Source organism: Vulpes vulpes, chromosome 4, assembly GCF_048418805.1.
Source record: "Vulpes vulpes isolate BD-2025 chromosome 4, VulVul3, whole genome shotgun sequence".
NCBI lineage: Eukaryota > Metazoa > Chordata > Mammalia > Carnivora > Canidae > Vulpes > Vulpes vulpes.
Genome location: NC_132783.1, coordinates 128,985,126 through 128,997,198, shown reverse-complemented (window position 1 = coordinate 128,997,198; position 12,073 = coordinate 128,985,126). Strand labels below are relative to the sequence as shown.

Here is a 12,073-nt window from a genome sequence, read left to right as displayed (position 1 = left end):
GATTACTACAACGAGAAAGGGAAACACTTAAGATTTCCTCAAGTTTCTAGCTTAGAAAGCAGGCACAAGGAACCACGGACATTGTGAAGAAATGCAAGAGACAGGCTATGAGTGACCAAGTGTCAGAGGAGTGACAGAAGATCTGTGGAGAGGTCCGCAGACAGTGAGTGAGAACGGGGACCATCAGCACCATGGACACAGACTCAAGAGGAACTCGCTCAGGGCAGCTGAGGAAACAGACTTAAAAGCAGGACTCAGAGAACAGCTGAAGCTTGTTTGAGAGCTACCAGTATAGACAGTCACACCTTCAAGGAACCAGAGAACCGCAGCAAGAATCCTGAGAGGCAGAAGGAAATGAGAGAAGATCCAGCACTGCTGAGACTAAAAGAAATGGGTTGTCATTTTAGGCCAAATAAAAGAGTTCATAGAGGAAAAGTGAGAAAAGACCAGTAGTAGCACTGGCGATGGTACTACCCTTGGCGAGAGAGAAGTCTGGGAAGACAGTGGGCTCAAAGCTGCAGTACAAAACGTAAAAAGGTAAGGACACCTGGGTGGCTCAGTGGTTGAGTGTCTGCCTTTGGCTCAGGGCGTGATCCCAGGGTCCTGGGATTGAGTCCTGAATCAGGTTCTCCACAGGGAGCCTGCTTCTCCCTCTGCCTATGTCTCTGCCTCTCTGTGTCTCGCATGAATAAATAAAATCTTCTTAAAAAAGAAAAAACCATGTTTTAGGATACAGTATCTCACAGGGAGAAAATGGTAAATTAAACAAAAGGGGTGGGGGTAGAAAAAGTGAGGTATTCTTTAAAATCTTCAGGTCTCCCTACCTATAAGGGATGAGTAAATTACTCAAATAGTTTGGATCAAGGTGTGAGCCTGTTCCGTTCTGTGAAACGTAGGCTTTCTGTTATGAAGGGCAGACAATGTGGGGACTCTTTCTTGCATGTTCTCTCTTCAAATAACAATAAGTGAAGGTAAGTTAAAAGAATTTGAGAGAAAAATGCCCTTGGGCCTCATACCTACCCTATCACTTCCTCACGAAGCCCAAGGGCCAGTTAAGTAAGTCATGGAAGTACATATTTGCAGGACTTTACAGAGGTAGAGTAGCTGAAAGTGTTAAATAACAAAAAGGGCAGAGCAAACCAATAAAAATTAGTCTTATAATTTAAAAATAAGTTCTTAATAAATTTAAATTAAATTTGCTGGCCACAAGTGCTCTACATTGGATTTTGTAAAACATTTACAGCTCTACAGGAAACAGTACATGTGGCTCCAAAACCAAAACACTATACGGCAAAGTCAATGGTTTCACAGCTATGTAAGAACAGTGGAGGATGCTTGATAGGACAAGTTTTAAGTAGGAGCTGGTTTTAAAACAGAAGGAGCCACTGTATCATATACCTGAAACTAACATAACAAACAGTATATGTTAACTAACTGGAATTAAAAACTTAAAAAAACAAAACAAAAAAACAGAAGGAGCAAATGAGCAAGAAGTTGCCTTAGTGCCAGGAAAGGGAAAGTTCAAGGTCCGGTGTGACCTGAGAACAGAGATTTCTAAGAATATGGTTCATTCAAATGTTTCAGGCTGTCACAATATAGTCTAACTTAAAAATTATGAAACATGGGAGCATTTACACTAAAGCAATATTCATCCATTAAAATGTTCCCTCCCTGAAAAGTACACATAATTTACATTTTGTCTAAATAGAAGTGGGCTATTCTTCAAAACACAAGTCATATCTGGTATTTCAAGCTAAAGACAGAAATAATCACAATTACACCAATGAAAGATTTAAATACACACAATTTCTTTGTTACTTCTTAGTACACTTCCTCACAGTAAAATGGGAAGTATCCCTAAGCTCCCATAAACTATCATCTGCATTTCTTTCCAGCTAAAATAGACACTTGAGGACAATATTAACTTGCTTTCTAGAGGACAGGAACTTTTCATCTGGGAAATAAATTTAATCACTTGTGTTTGTTTATTTTTTAAAGCTAGTCCGTCTTTACCCATAACCTCCATGTTCTTTTTTGCTTAAACATCAGAAGATGGGAGCTTTCCCAGATCATTTATAGGATCCACATTATTTATTCTGCCTCAGACAGATCCATATTTTCAAGTTATTTTAAGAAACTGAGGCACTAAAAGTCTTACAAAGCCTTATTTTTGTGTTTGCCCTTGTCAATTAGAAGCTTATTTTTATATATGCATATATATATTAAATATACCTTGTTTGCTTCATATGTATAGTGTTGAAAGCATCTGGAGAAAAGTTAACTTCTCATATTTTTATTCATAGCAAACTGCCAAAAAACCCAGATCCTCTAACATACAGGTACACTATCATTTCATAGCTCCTTCCGAACACAGGAGGTACTCAAAGATGTGCTGATGGATTCATCTCTCTTGTATTCATCTAGTTTGCTTTTCAGTTTTCTTATCTGTATTATAGTAGTAGTATTAGTAATATCTTACTATTGGGATGCTGTTAATCTAATATTCTGATCATAATCAGACCCAATATATTAAAATTCTATCAACAAATTACATGATATGTAAAAATAACCAACTATTCATCTCATAAGTCATCTAGAGTCTGTCTTAATGTGCCCTTCTAGATCTTTCTGTCAAATACTATCACCTTCAAGTAGCTTCCCAGGGCAGAACTTTCTCAATATCTGCTGAAAAATCAGACAATACAAACTGGCTCTCAGACAGAGTCCTGGGGACTTTTTTAAAAATCTGGAATAAAACTAAGTTAGATTCCTTACACCTTACTACAAAATAAGTCTAGATGGGTAAAAGATTTAAATCAAGTATGATAACCAAACCAAAAGCTCAAAGAAAAACAGCAAATGAGACTATTTATATAAAGATGAAAACCAATGAAGTTTTAAATTTTAAACTTGGAAAATTATTTGTAGCAAATTATGACAGAATTAATAACCATAATATAGGGAGCTCTTGTGAACTAACGAAGGGAATTCTGAATTTCAACACAAGAGAAAACTGAGAAAGAATACAGACAGTTCAGAAAAGAATAAAAATGACTGATTTTTTTTTTTTTAAGTAATCACAGAAACGCAAAAACAAAGTGCTATAATTAGGGGCCTTCAGACTGAAATGGCAAAAATAAGAGAAGCGGACAATATCAGCAAGGAAGTAAAGAACAGGCCCCTCTCAGTGGAAATGCAGAGACTCAAAAGTTCTGAACAACAACTGCCAATGGACATCAAAAGTCCTAACAAGAAGATTATCTCTAGGGCAGCATTCCCAATTTTAGGAATTTAGCCTAAGGAAATCATCACCGAAATTAGAAACATACAAGTGTAAAACATGCTCACTAAAGCACTGGTTATAATACTGAAAAACCAGAAATAAAAATCTCAATGTTAATAATCAATCGCTTAACATAATTACAGTACCTCTATTCAATGGAATACTATGCAGCCTATAAAAATAATACAGATTTAGATAACACATTGAAAATCTATGCCTCTATTAAGCAGGTTATAAAGTAAAATGAACCTTACTGTTTATATGAATATGCATAGAAAATATATTTACGTGTTAACAGTATTTCTCTGTGGGTATTGAGGGCTGATCTGTATAAAACATTCTCACCTGGATCTCACATTCAGCTACAGAAAGAAAACAACAAACATGGCTCTTCTTTCTTTATCTTGAAAGGCAGTGAGACAGATGCGAAGTTCCTGGAAAGCTTGCTTTGCTATTATCCTTTCAGAATCTGTTCTATCTCAGACACAGACCACTCCAAACAGGCATCTTATCCATGAAATTGGACAGGTCACCAAGTTAATTATATTTTTCCCCTTGTTTCAAAGTAAGTCATCTTTATAAAACCCATTATATCATTATGATGCCACTCCTATAATAGTTATCAAGAGCAAACAAACCTGCTTCCCCCACCATTAAGAGTCAAGACTCCTGGGGTTTCTAAGGTCTCTCTGTGTAGCACAATTTCCACTTCCATCAGCCTGGGTCTATTTCATGACTCCACTAAGCCTGTAACCTAGATCTTAGACATTCAATCTGTACAAGATGCCTGCCACATGCAAGGCAGTAAGCTAGGAGAGAAACTCCCTGCTCTACTGAACCTATTTTCTTGTGGAAGTGACACATAATAAGTTCCTTATCACATAATACATTAGTAATGCAACTGTAAGAAATGCCATAAGGAAAAACACACATGCCTAAGGGAATGTTAAGACAGGAATAGGGTCTCCTCTAGGAGAGTAAAACTACTTCCTAAAGCACGGGACACCTGAGAAGTTCTGAAAGGTATGCAGGAATCAATGAGGCGAAGAGGTGACAAGAAAAGCATCCAAATGTGGAAGGGATCCTGAACTCTGTGACATCTACTTTGACTAGAAGGCAGTCTGCTTCCTTCCCCATCTTGGCTATGCTCCATAAGTCACAGTCAATGGTTGCTGGGAAAATCCAAGTGTTAGTCTAACAACTGAAGTTCAAAAAAAGAAGAGTAAATTTCTGACAATTATAAAATACTGCAATACTAAACAGAAAGGCACTGTACTGAGTTATTTTCAAATCAAGTTTCTTTTCAAATACTTACAAACATTCTTTTCATTCAGTGTGAATTTACTTATAGGATTTCCGAAATCATACAGACGGTTTATTGTTATTTCATGATCACCAGGTAAAAGAGCTGGAATTTTAGTATTTGTTTTCTCTGATTGATAACAAGAATGGGACCTGCAACAGAAAAAATCAAATTTTAATTAGCAGATAAAGTGACAGTGCAATTTTCATAAAAATATGATTAGCACAAAATGTGCTGGAAAATACTCTTTCTTTCTTTCTTTCTTTCTTTCTTTCTTTCTTTCTTTATTTCTTTCTTTCTTTCTTTCTTTCTTTTTCTTTCTTATTCATGAGAAACACAGAGAAGGAGGCAGAGACACAGCAGAGGGGGAGAAGCAGGCTCCCTACAAGGAGCCCGATGCAGGACTTGATCCCATGACCCCGGGACCACAACCTGAGCCAATGGCAGAGGTTCAACCACTGAGCCACCCAGGCGCCGCCTACTTTGTTCTTTTATACAAAAACATGATATGTTATGCTGCATCTTAAGACTGAAAAAAAGTTGGGGGGGGTGGTGCCTTGGTGGCTCAGACAGTTAAGCATCTGCCCTCAGCTCAAGTCATGATCCCAGGGTTCTGGGGTTGAGTCCCACACAGGGTCCCTGCTCAGCTTCTCCCTCTCCCTCTGCCTCTCCCCTCTGCTTATGCTCTCTCTCTCTTATAAATAAATAGAATCTTAAAAAAAAAAAAAACACTGAAAAAAAGAGGTTAATTACTGGTAAGTGCATCTACGTGGAGGATGAATAACCAGACTGTACTAGAAAGTCGAGTGATAGGAGGGATGATTATTATCAAGAAACTCAGGATTTTAGCATGCCCTTCAAACTCCCACCACCACCCCCCGCCGCAGCCTTCCCGTCACCCTGCACTTCTACACTTCTACATCATCATAGGTCTCACGCTGAGATGGCGCTCCACACAAATACTGAGGATGGGAATGAAACTGGCTGCTTGCAGCCTCAGACGCACCTTTGATCTGTCCACTGCTCCTTGTTTTGACCCAAGGTTTAGCATGAACAACACCTTCTCACCCGCTCTGCTTTCAAAACTCTTCTAGTTCCCCACCCATGAGCTCCTCCACAAAAGTCGCTTTTTTCCCCCTTGGTTCCTTTGAACCTTCACAAAGCCCATTTACATTCTCTTTATTGTATTTCACATACACTTCTAACCTCCCATGCAAATCTGAGCTCAAGCAGAGGGGCTGTGCAGTGTCTCCTGCAACCCTGCACAGGCCTCTTCATGTTCTTTACTCTGGACTCTGACTTAACAGGTCGGCTCACTGCTTCTCATCCTCACAGGGGCAGGCCTCCTTAGCTGCCAATAACACAAACCACCTGAATTCACTAAATGGTGCTATTTCATAAGATCATGCCATTGAACCCATATTCTTTCAGGCTGGAATATTCTCTGTCCTTTTCCTGAGAAACTGGGTATTCACACTCCATAATCACGCCTCTGACAGCCTCTCTGGAGCCCCACACGCCTCAGTCAGTGCTCCCTCAGCCCTTCACATATAATTTCTGTCAGCACTTAACCCACAGTGATTTGTTTCTTGTGAACCCCTGGAGATTCTGAACAACCTCCTCTCTCTTTGGCCTGAGATAGTCATTTATGTTATTTACCAAATTTTTCAGGTTCTTCCCTTCTGGATTCACAGCAGGATTATAGTTCCTGCTCCTCTGAAGCAACGCATGGCGAATTGACTTTATTTGCAGAGAAACGTGAGCAAAAGTCACATCTATCTCTTTGGGAGGGAAGCTCTGGAAGCCAGCATAGGCTGTGTTGCCTCTCCTTCCTATCTTTATGCACTGGAGGGTAAGAGACCCCTAGGCTTGGGTCCCTGAGGAGAGACTTGGGGCAGAGATGCCAGCTGACCCAAGGCGGACACAGAACACAAGGAGGAAATAATTCTTTATTTTCACAGCAGAAAATAAGGAAATAAGATGTTAGGGCTATTTCTAATACACAAACAAGCTCTTCCCGGTTGACAAACCACGACAAAGCTTAGACCAACGCTCAATAAACATATACCAAATGGGAACAAAACACCTGAGTAGTACCTGAAGGCCCACTTATGTCAGTTTACATTAGGACCACCCATCAGCAAAACAGGACTTGGAGCTGCTGTGCTGAACTACTCTGGTGACGCTGAACCACTCAGAGCCCTGATGGAATTGGGGGCAAGGGGAGAAATGTTTTGCTTTGCAGACCGTCCAAAGGCCTCACCTCTAGGCTTCAGAGCCTGTGGCCCTCTCCAAGATTACCTGAGAGGGGAAGGTGGTGTGAGGGAACCTGTCACTGACCTCCTAATGTCCATTCCCCCTTTCCCTTAATAATAATAACTCAAGGTTTATCCAGGCACATTGCCCGCCTCTTATGCAAATAGGCTTCATCATTTGACTAAATTCTTCCAATGAGACGCAAGCAGAAGTGTTGTGTGGGACCTCTTAAAGGTCTCCTTAAAGAAAATCATCCTTTTCCTCACTGCTTTCTGGAATGAAGCCATGACAGCCACTCCTCAAGCATTCTTGAACCATGACATCACATGCTAAAGATGGCACAGCAGCATGATAAAGAGGAACCTGGGTCTTTCATCAATGACCATGCCAGCCTTGAACTCCCCGCTCCAGAGCTGACATTTCCTGTTAGGCAAAGTCAAAACCTGAACCCAACTGATCTAGACAGATGTTGATTTGGGATGGACCAGTAAAACTTTATAGCAGATTAGAATCCACAGTAAAAGTGTATTTCATACTTAAAATTCATATAATACAAGAATCAAAGTTTTGGAGAAGGGTTTGTTTCCACCTTGATTGATAGAAGATTCAGATTTTTTAGGAAATAGAGGGTGAAGATTTAAAAATTTCATTTAAAAAATTTCTAGAATAAAATATGCTCTAATATTAAAGGCCTTTAGTCATAGCTATTAGTTAACCAAAGTATTTCTTTTACCTGTTTTCGATGCAAATTTCATAAACAGTACCATGGCCTGCTGCAGAGGGTGCTTTCCAAGAACAGTCCCATACTCGCAAATTGTTAGTTATACACTTCAAATCACGAGGAGCCCCTGGAGAAGGAGAAACACAGAATATGCTTAATAATTTCATTGCACATCAAACCATCTTTAATCATGAGTATGAGCATATGTGTCTGCACACGATGCAGGTCCTCTGTGCAAGGATGAGCCTGTAGTCACAGAAAGGGCTGGTTTTCTTTTTTTTTTTTTCCTTTTTTTTCTTTTTTTCTTTTTTTGTAGCTGTGGATTAAAAAATGAGAGGAAATGAATGGAAGTGGGCCAAGCATGAGACCACTCAGGGACTGAGCCTCCGTCAAAGTCCTACCTTTAGCCGCTACAATAAATGGAGGGAGGGACTGCAGGTTCGAGGATGAGACCCAGAGAGAGCCTGGAAGAATTTTATCTCCAGTAGCTCCATTGGCCCCTCTTCCTCCCTGCTAAATAAAGTAACTCTAAGTAAGAATTACGTGCTTCCCATGCTCACAAACACTACTTCTAAGCACTCCCTCCCAGCCAATACTGCCTCGCTGCCTATAACCAGACTGCCACCTCTATAGAAACCCCACAACCAATCTTTAAATTTTTACGAAGTAGGGATGACTGGGTGGCTCAGTGGGTTAAGTGTCTGCCTTCAGCTCAGGTCATGATCCCAGGGTCCTGGGATTGAGCCTGTCCGGATTCCTGGCTCAGCAGGGAGTCTGCTTCTCCCTCTATCCCTGCCCCTGCCTGCCTCCCACTGTGTCTTTTTCTCTCTCCCTCTCTCAAATAAATAAAATCTTTAAAAAAATTTTTCATGAAGCATATTATATTTAAATAGTAATGAACTCACACAATCCTCTGAAAAATATGTCTTTTGTGTAGGCCTAAAAAACTGAAAAGTAACAAGTAACTCAGAAGATTATAATTTCAATAGTATTTATTCATACTATAAAAGAATACTAGGTCATGGAATACATTAGCACTGTACAATGAAAAACTAAAAAGAGAATGAAAAGAAAGGAGGGGTATGAGAGGGAGGACAAAAGGAAACTGGAAGAGGGAGAGGGAAGGAGGGAGGAAATAAAGCAATTAGAGTGTATAAGAGGTTATTCCATCTCAGACTCTCTCTATAAATGTCTCTGAAAGGGTTTTTTAATTTTTACACCATTGGCATGACATTTACAATAGCAATAAATTATAAAGCTACTTACATGAGACAGAAAACAAAAATGTTAGAAGCACTCACATTAGAAATCATCAGTAACCATAACTAGAGTTATTTAAACAGTGATCTCAGAGGAAAAGAAGAGCTCTGTTTAATTACAGAACTAATATAAAACTAAACTCAGGGGCAGAAGGATGATAATGTTTTTTATAGAAATAAGCTAGATAATAACATCTACATAAACATTCGTAATATATTTAAAGAACATGAACACAACATGTTATTAAAGAAAGAGATTTAGATTTCATTTACGTGACATTCAGAAAAGCAAAATTATAGACAGAAACTAGGCCAGTGTTGGCTTGAGAGAGGGAGGAGAGGAGCTGAGGATAGAGGAGCATAGGGAATTTTCTGGAATGGGGAGTGTTCTGTGTCTTCATTGTGCTGGTGGTCATGTGACTGTACACATTTGTCAAAACTCACAGAGTTTTATCCTAAAAGGGTGAATTGTATTGTATGTAAATTATACTTTATTATTATTTTTTTTAATGGGTAAAGAATATTTAGGCCTAGCTTTAGGGGCCTTTTAAAAAGAGAGCAATAGTGTATAAAAAAAGAAAATGACAAAGAAATTGATTTTAACCACAGAAAACCTGAAGGGTTCAATAAAGATACAAGACCACCTCATAATCAAAACAGTAATTGTGAAAAAATAGCAACAGCATTGCATCAGTTCATTCTAAGACTCAGATGCACTTACCCCTTTTCTCACTATTCACTTGGTTCATTAAATACAGGAGAATAAATGTTAATAAGAGCCACTGGAAATGTGAAGTCATCCTCCTTCCGTTACTATCCACCATCCAGGGTGGTCTTCTCAAACGTAAGGAAATGTTCATCATCCGTGCAAAGCAGTCAGTCCTAGATGAGAAGAATTTCAAATGGTGTTCAAAGTGCTGCAAAGACACCTCTTCCACTGTGCACAGCCACAGAAACTCTGCAGACATTAGACTCAAGCTGCCCTGGGTTTAGATGTGAATAATCAAACACAGCTGTTGCTTTAGGGATCCATTATAGGGTCAATTTTCAAATGACAGGCTTCAAGTTCAAGATTATAACCAAACACATATTTCTCAACTCTCCATTCCAATACTACTACAGTAGCACACTACTACCAAAAAGCAGTGCGTGAAACTGAAGTTTTTACAATTTTAAATTATCTGGAATGACAGTTTTAATTTTAATTAACATAGTCATTTGTGGTAATATTTTTTCTTTTTCATTTATGCTGTGATATAGTTTCTATTTCATATAAATTTAAATAAAGGAAAAACTAGGATAAATAATAGTATAGAAGGTTTGCAGATGTGGCAAAAATAGTGACCAATACACACGAATGCCTAAAGTGTAACAAACACCACAACAACTATAACGGTTCCATTAGGGACCGCTAGTAAATGAAAGATGTCAACACATGTAGGTGAGCAATGACTGAATCTGATGCGCCGTGGGGGAGGGGCCGCAATGCAGGCTGGTGCTTTCAGCCTAAGAGCTCCAGGGACGCTCACTTCTTAGCAAATGACTAGAGACAGCCTACCACATGCCAGGTCCCCATCCAGGCACTGGAGGTACACACTGAACCAAAGTCCCAGCCCTCAAGGAACCTGGAATCTAGTTGGGAAATACATATACATAAACCACTAAGAAATTTAAGATCTTAATATGTGCTTTAAAGTAAATGTGCGTAGAGTGTGAGTGAGTGAGTGAGTGAGTGAGTGAGTGAGTGAGTGAAGGTGTTACTTGAGCTAAGGCCTAATGAGAAGATGGCCATGGTAAGCCCTGGGGAAAGAGAAGTAGCAGCAAATACAAAGACCCTAAGAAAGGACAAGCTTACTAGGTTGGAATGTCAGGAGGAGGAGCTGCGGCCAAGAGATGGGCGGGTCAGGCCACGAAGGGCTCTGGGCCATGGAAAGGATTCAGATTTTAACTAATCAGGGGGGGGAATCCGTGATCTGATCTGCACTTTGGGAAGATTTCTCTAGCTGTTACATCGATCGAGGGTGGACTCTAGGGGAAGAGTAGAGGAAGGGAAACCAGAGTCCAGGTGAGACCACGAGTGGTGAGGACTAGGGTTCTAAAAGCAGAGGTGGAAGAGATGGTCAGATTCAGGATCTGTTCCAGAGATGGAGGGTCTTCCCAATGCACTATAGGCAGAACAATGTGGTGATTTAGGAGCATGGACTGGATATCTGGGCTCTTTCCATATCTTGGCTATTGTGGACATTGCTGCTATAAACACTGGGGTGCACATGCTCCTTTGAATCATTATTTTTTATCATTTGGATAAATACCTAGTAATACAACTGTTGGGTTGTAGGATAGTTTTATTTTTAACTTTTTGAGGAACCTTCATACTGTTTTCCAGAGTGGCTGTGCCAGGTTGTGTTCCTATCAAAACACGGACAGAACTAGAGTGTACGATGCTAAGCAAAATAAGGCAGGCAGAGAAAGACATATACCATGTGATTTCACTTACATGTAGAATTTAAGAAACAAAACAGATGAACATATGGGAAGGGGTAAAAAGCAAAAAAAAAAAAGAGAAAAGGGAAACAAACTACAGGACACTCTTAAAGATACAGAACAAACTGAGGGTTGCTGGAGGGGAGGTGGGCAGGGGGGATAAATGGGTGATGGGCATTAAGGGGGGGGCACTAGTTATAATGAGTAGTGGATGTTATATGCAACTGATGTGTCACTAAATTCTACCCCAGAAACTAATAATACAATATATGTTAACTAACTTGAATTTAAATAAAATCTAAAATAAAACGAAACAAAGATAGACCAGGGCTGATTCACAGCTTTGCTACTCATTGTGTGGCCTTAGCCTCTCTGCCCCTCAATTTCTTCATCTGTAAAGTGGAGATGGTAACAATATTTTCCATTAGTTGTAAAGATTAAAAGAGTAAATATGTGTAAAGCACTTAGCAGAATGCCACACATGTAGTCAGTGTAGTACAGTGTGTTGGGTGAGATATAAGGAGAGGAAGCAAAGATGGCTATAGGATTTGGTGGAAGCAGAACAATGGATGGGTGGTGGTACCATTTAAATCCTCCCTGGGTTCATCAAGAGGGAGGCAGTGATTTACTATTTATAGGCTGTTTATAGGCAGTCTGTTTATAACAGAGGTCTAAGGACCTTAACCTTGACATGTTCCTACTTCCAAAACAGAGGCATTCCCTACAGAATGTAAAAGAACTGCCCAGGAAATGAGAGCAGCTAACAA

General features: G+C 39.7%; 1 protein-coding gene across 3 annotated transcripts in view; it reads right to left on the bottom strand.

Moving 5' to 3' along the window:
• The window catches only part of LIFR (LIF receptor subunit alpha), a 78,318-nt gene that overhangs the window by 44,291 nt on the left and 21,954 nt on the right, over positions 1 to 12,073 (bottom strand). For all 3 annotated transcript variants that reach the window (XM_072757056.1, XM_072757057.1, XM_026016659.2), the window contains exons 2-4: positions 9,544 to 9,704; positions 7,576 to 7,690; positions 4,599 to 4,738 (exon numbers count right to left, since the gene is read on the bottom strand). In XM_072757056.1, the coding sequence (XP_072613157.1) occupies positions 4,599 to 4,738; positions 7,576 to 7,690; positions 9,544 to 9,704 (416 nt within the window). The remainder of the gene's footprint in view (positions 1 to 4,598; positions 4,739 to 7,575; positions 7,691 to 9,543; positions 9,705 to 12,073) is intronic.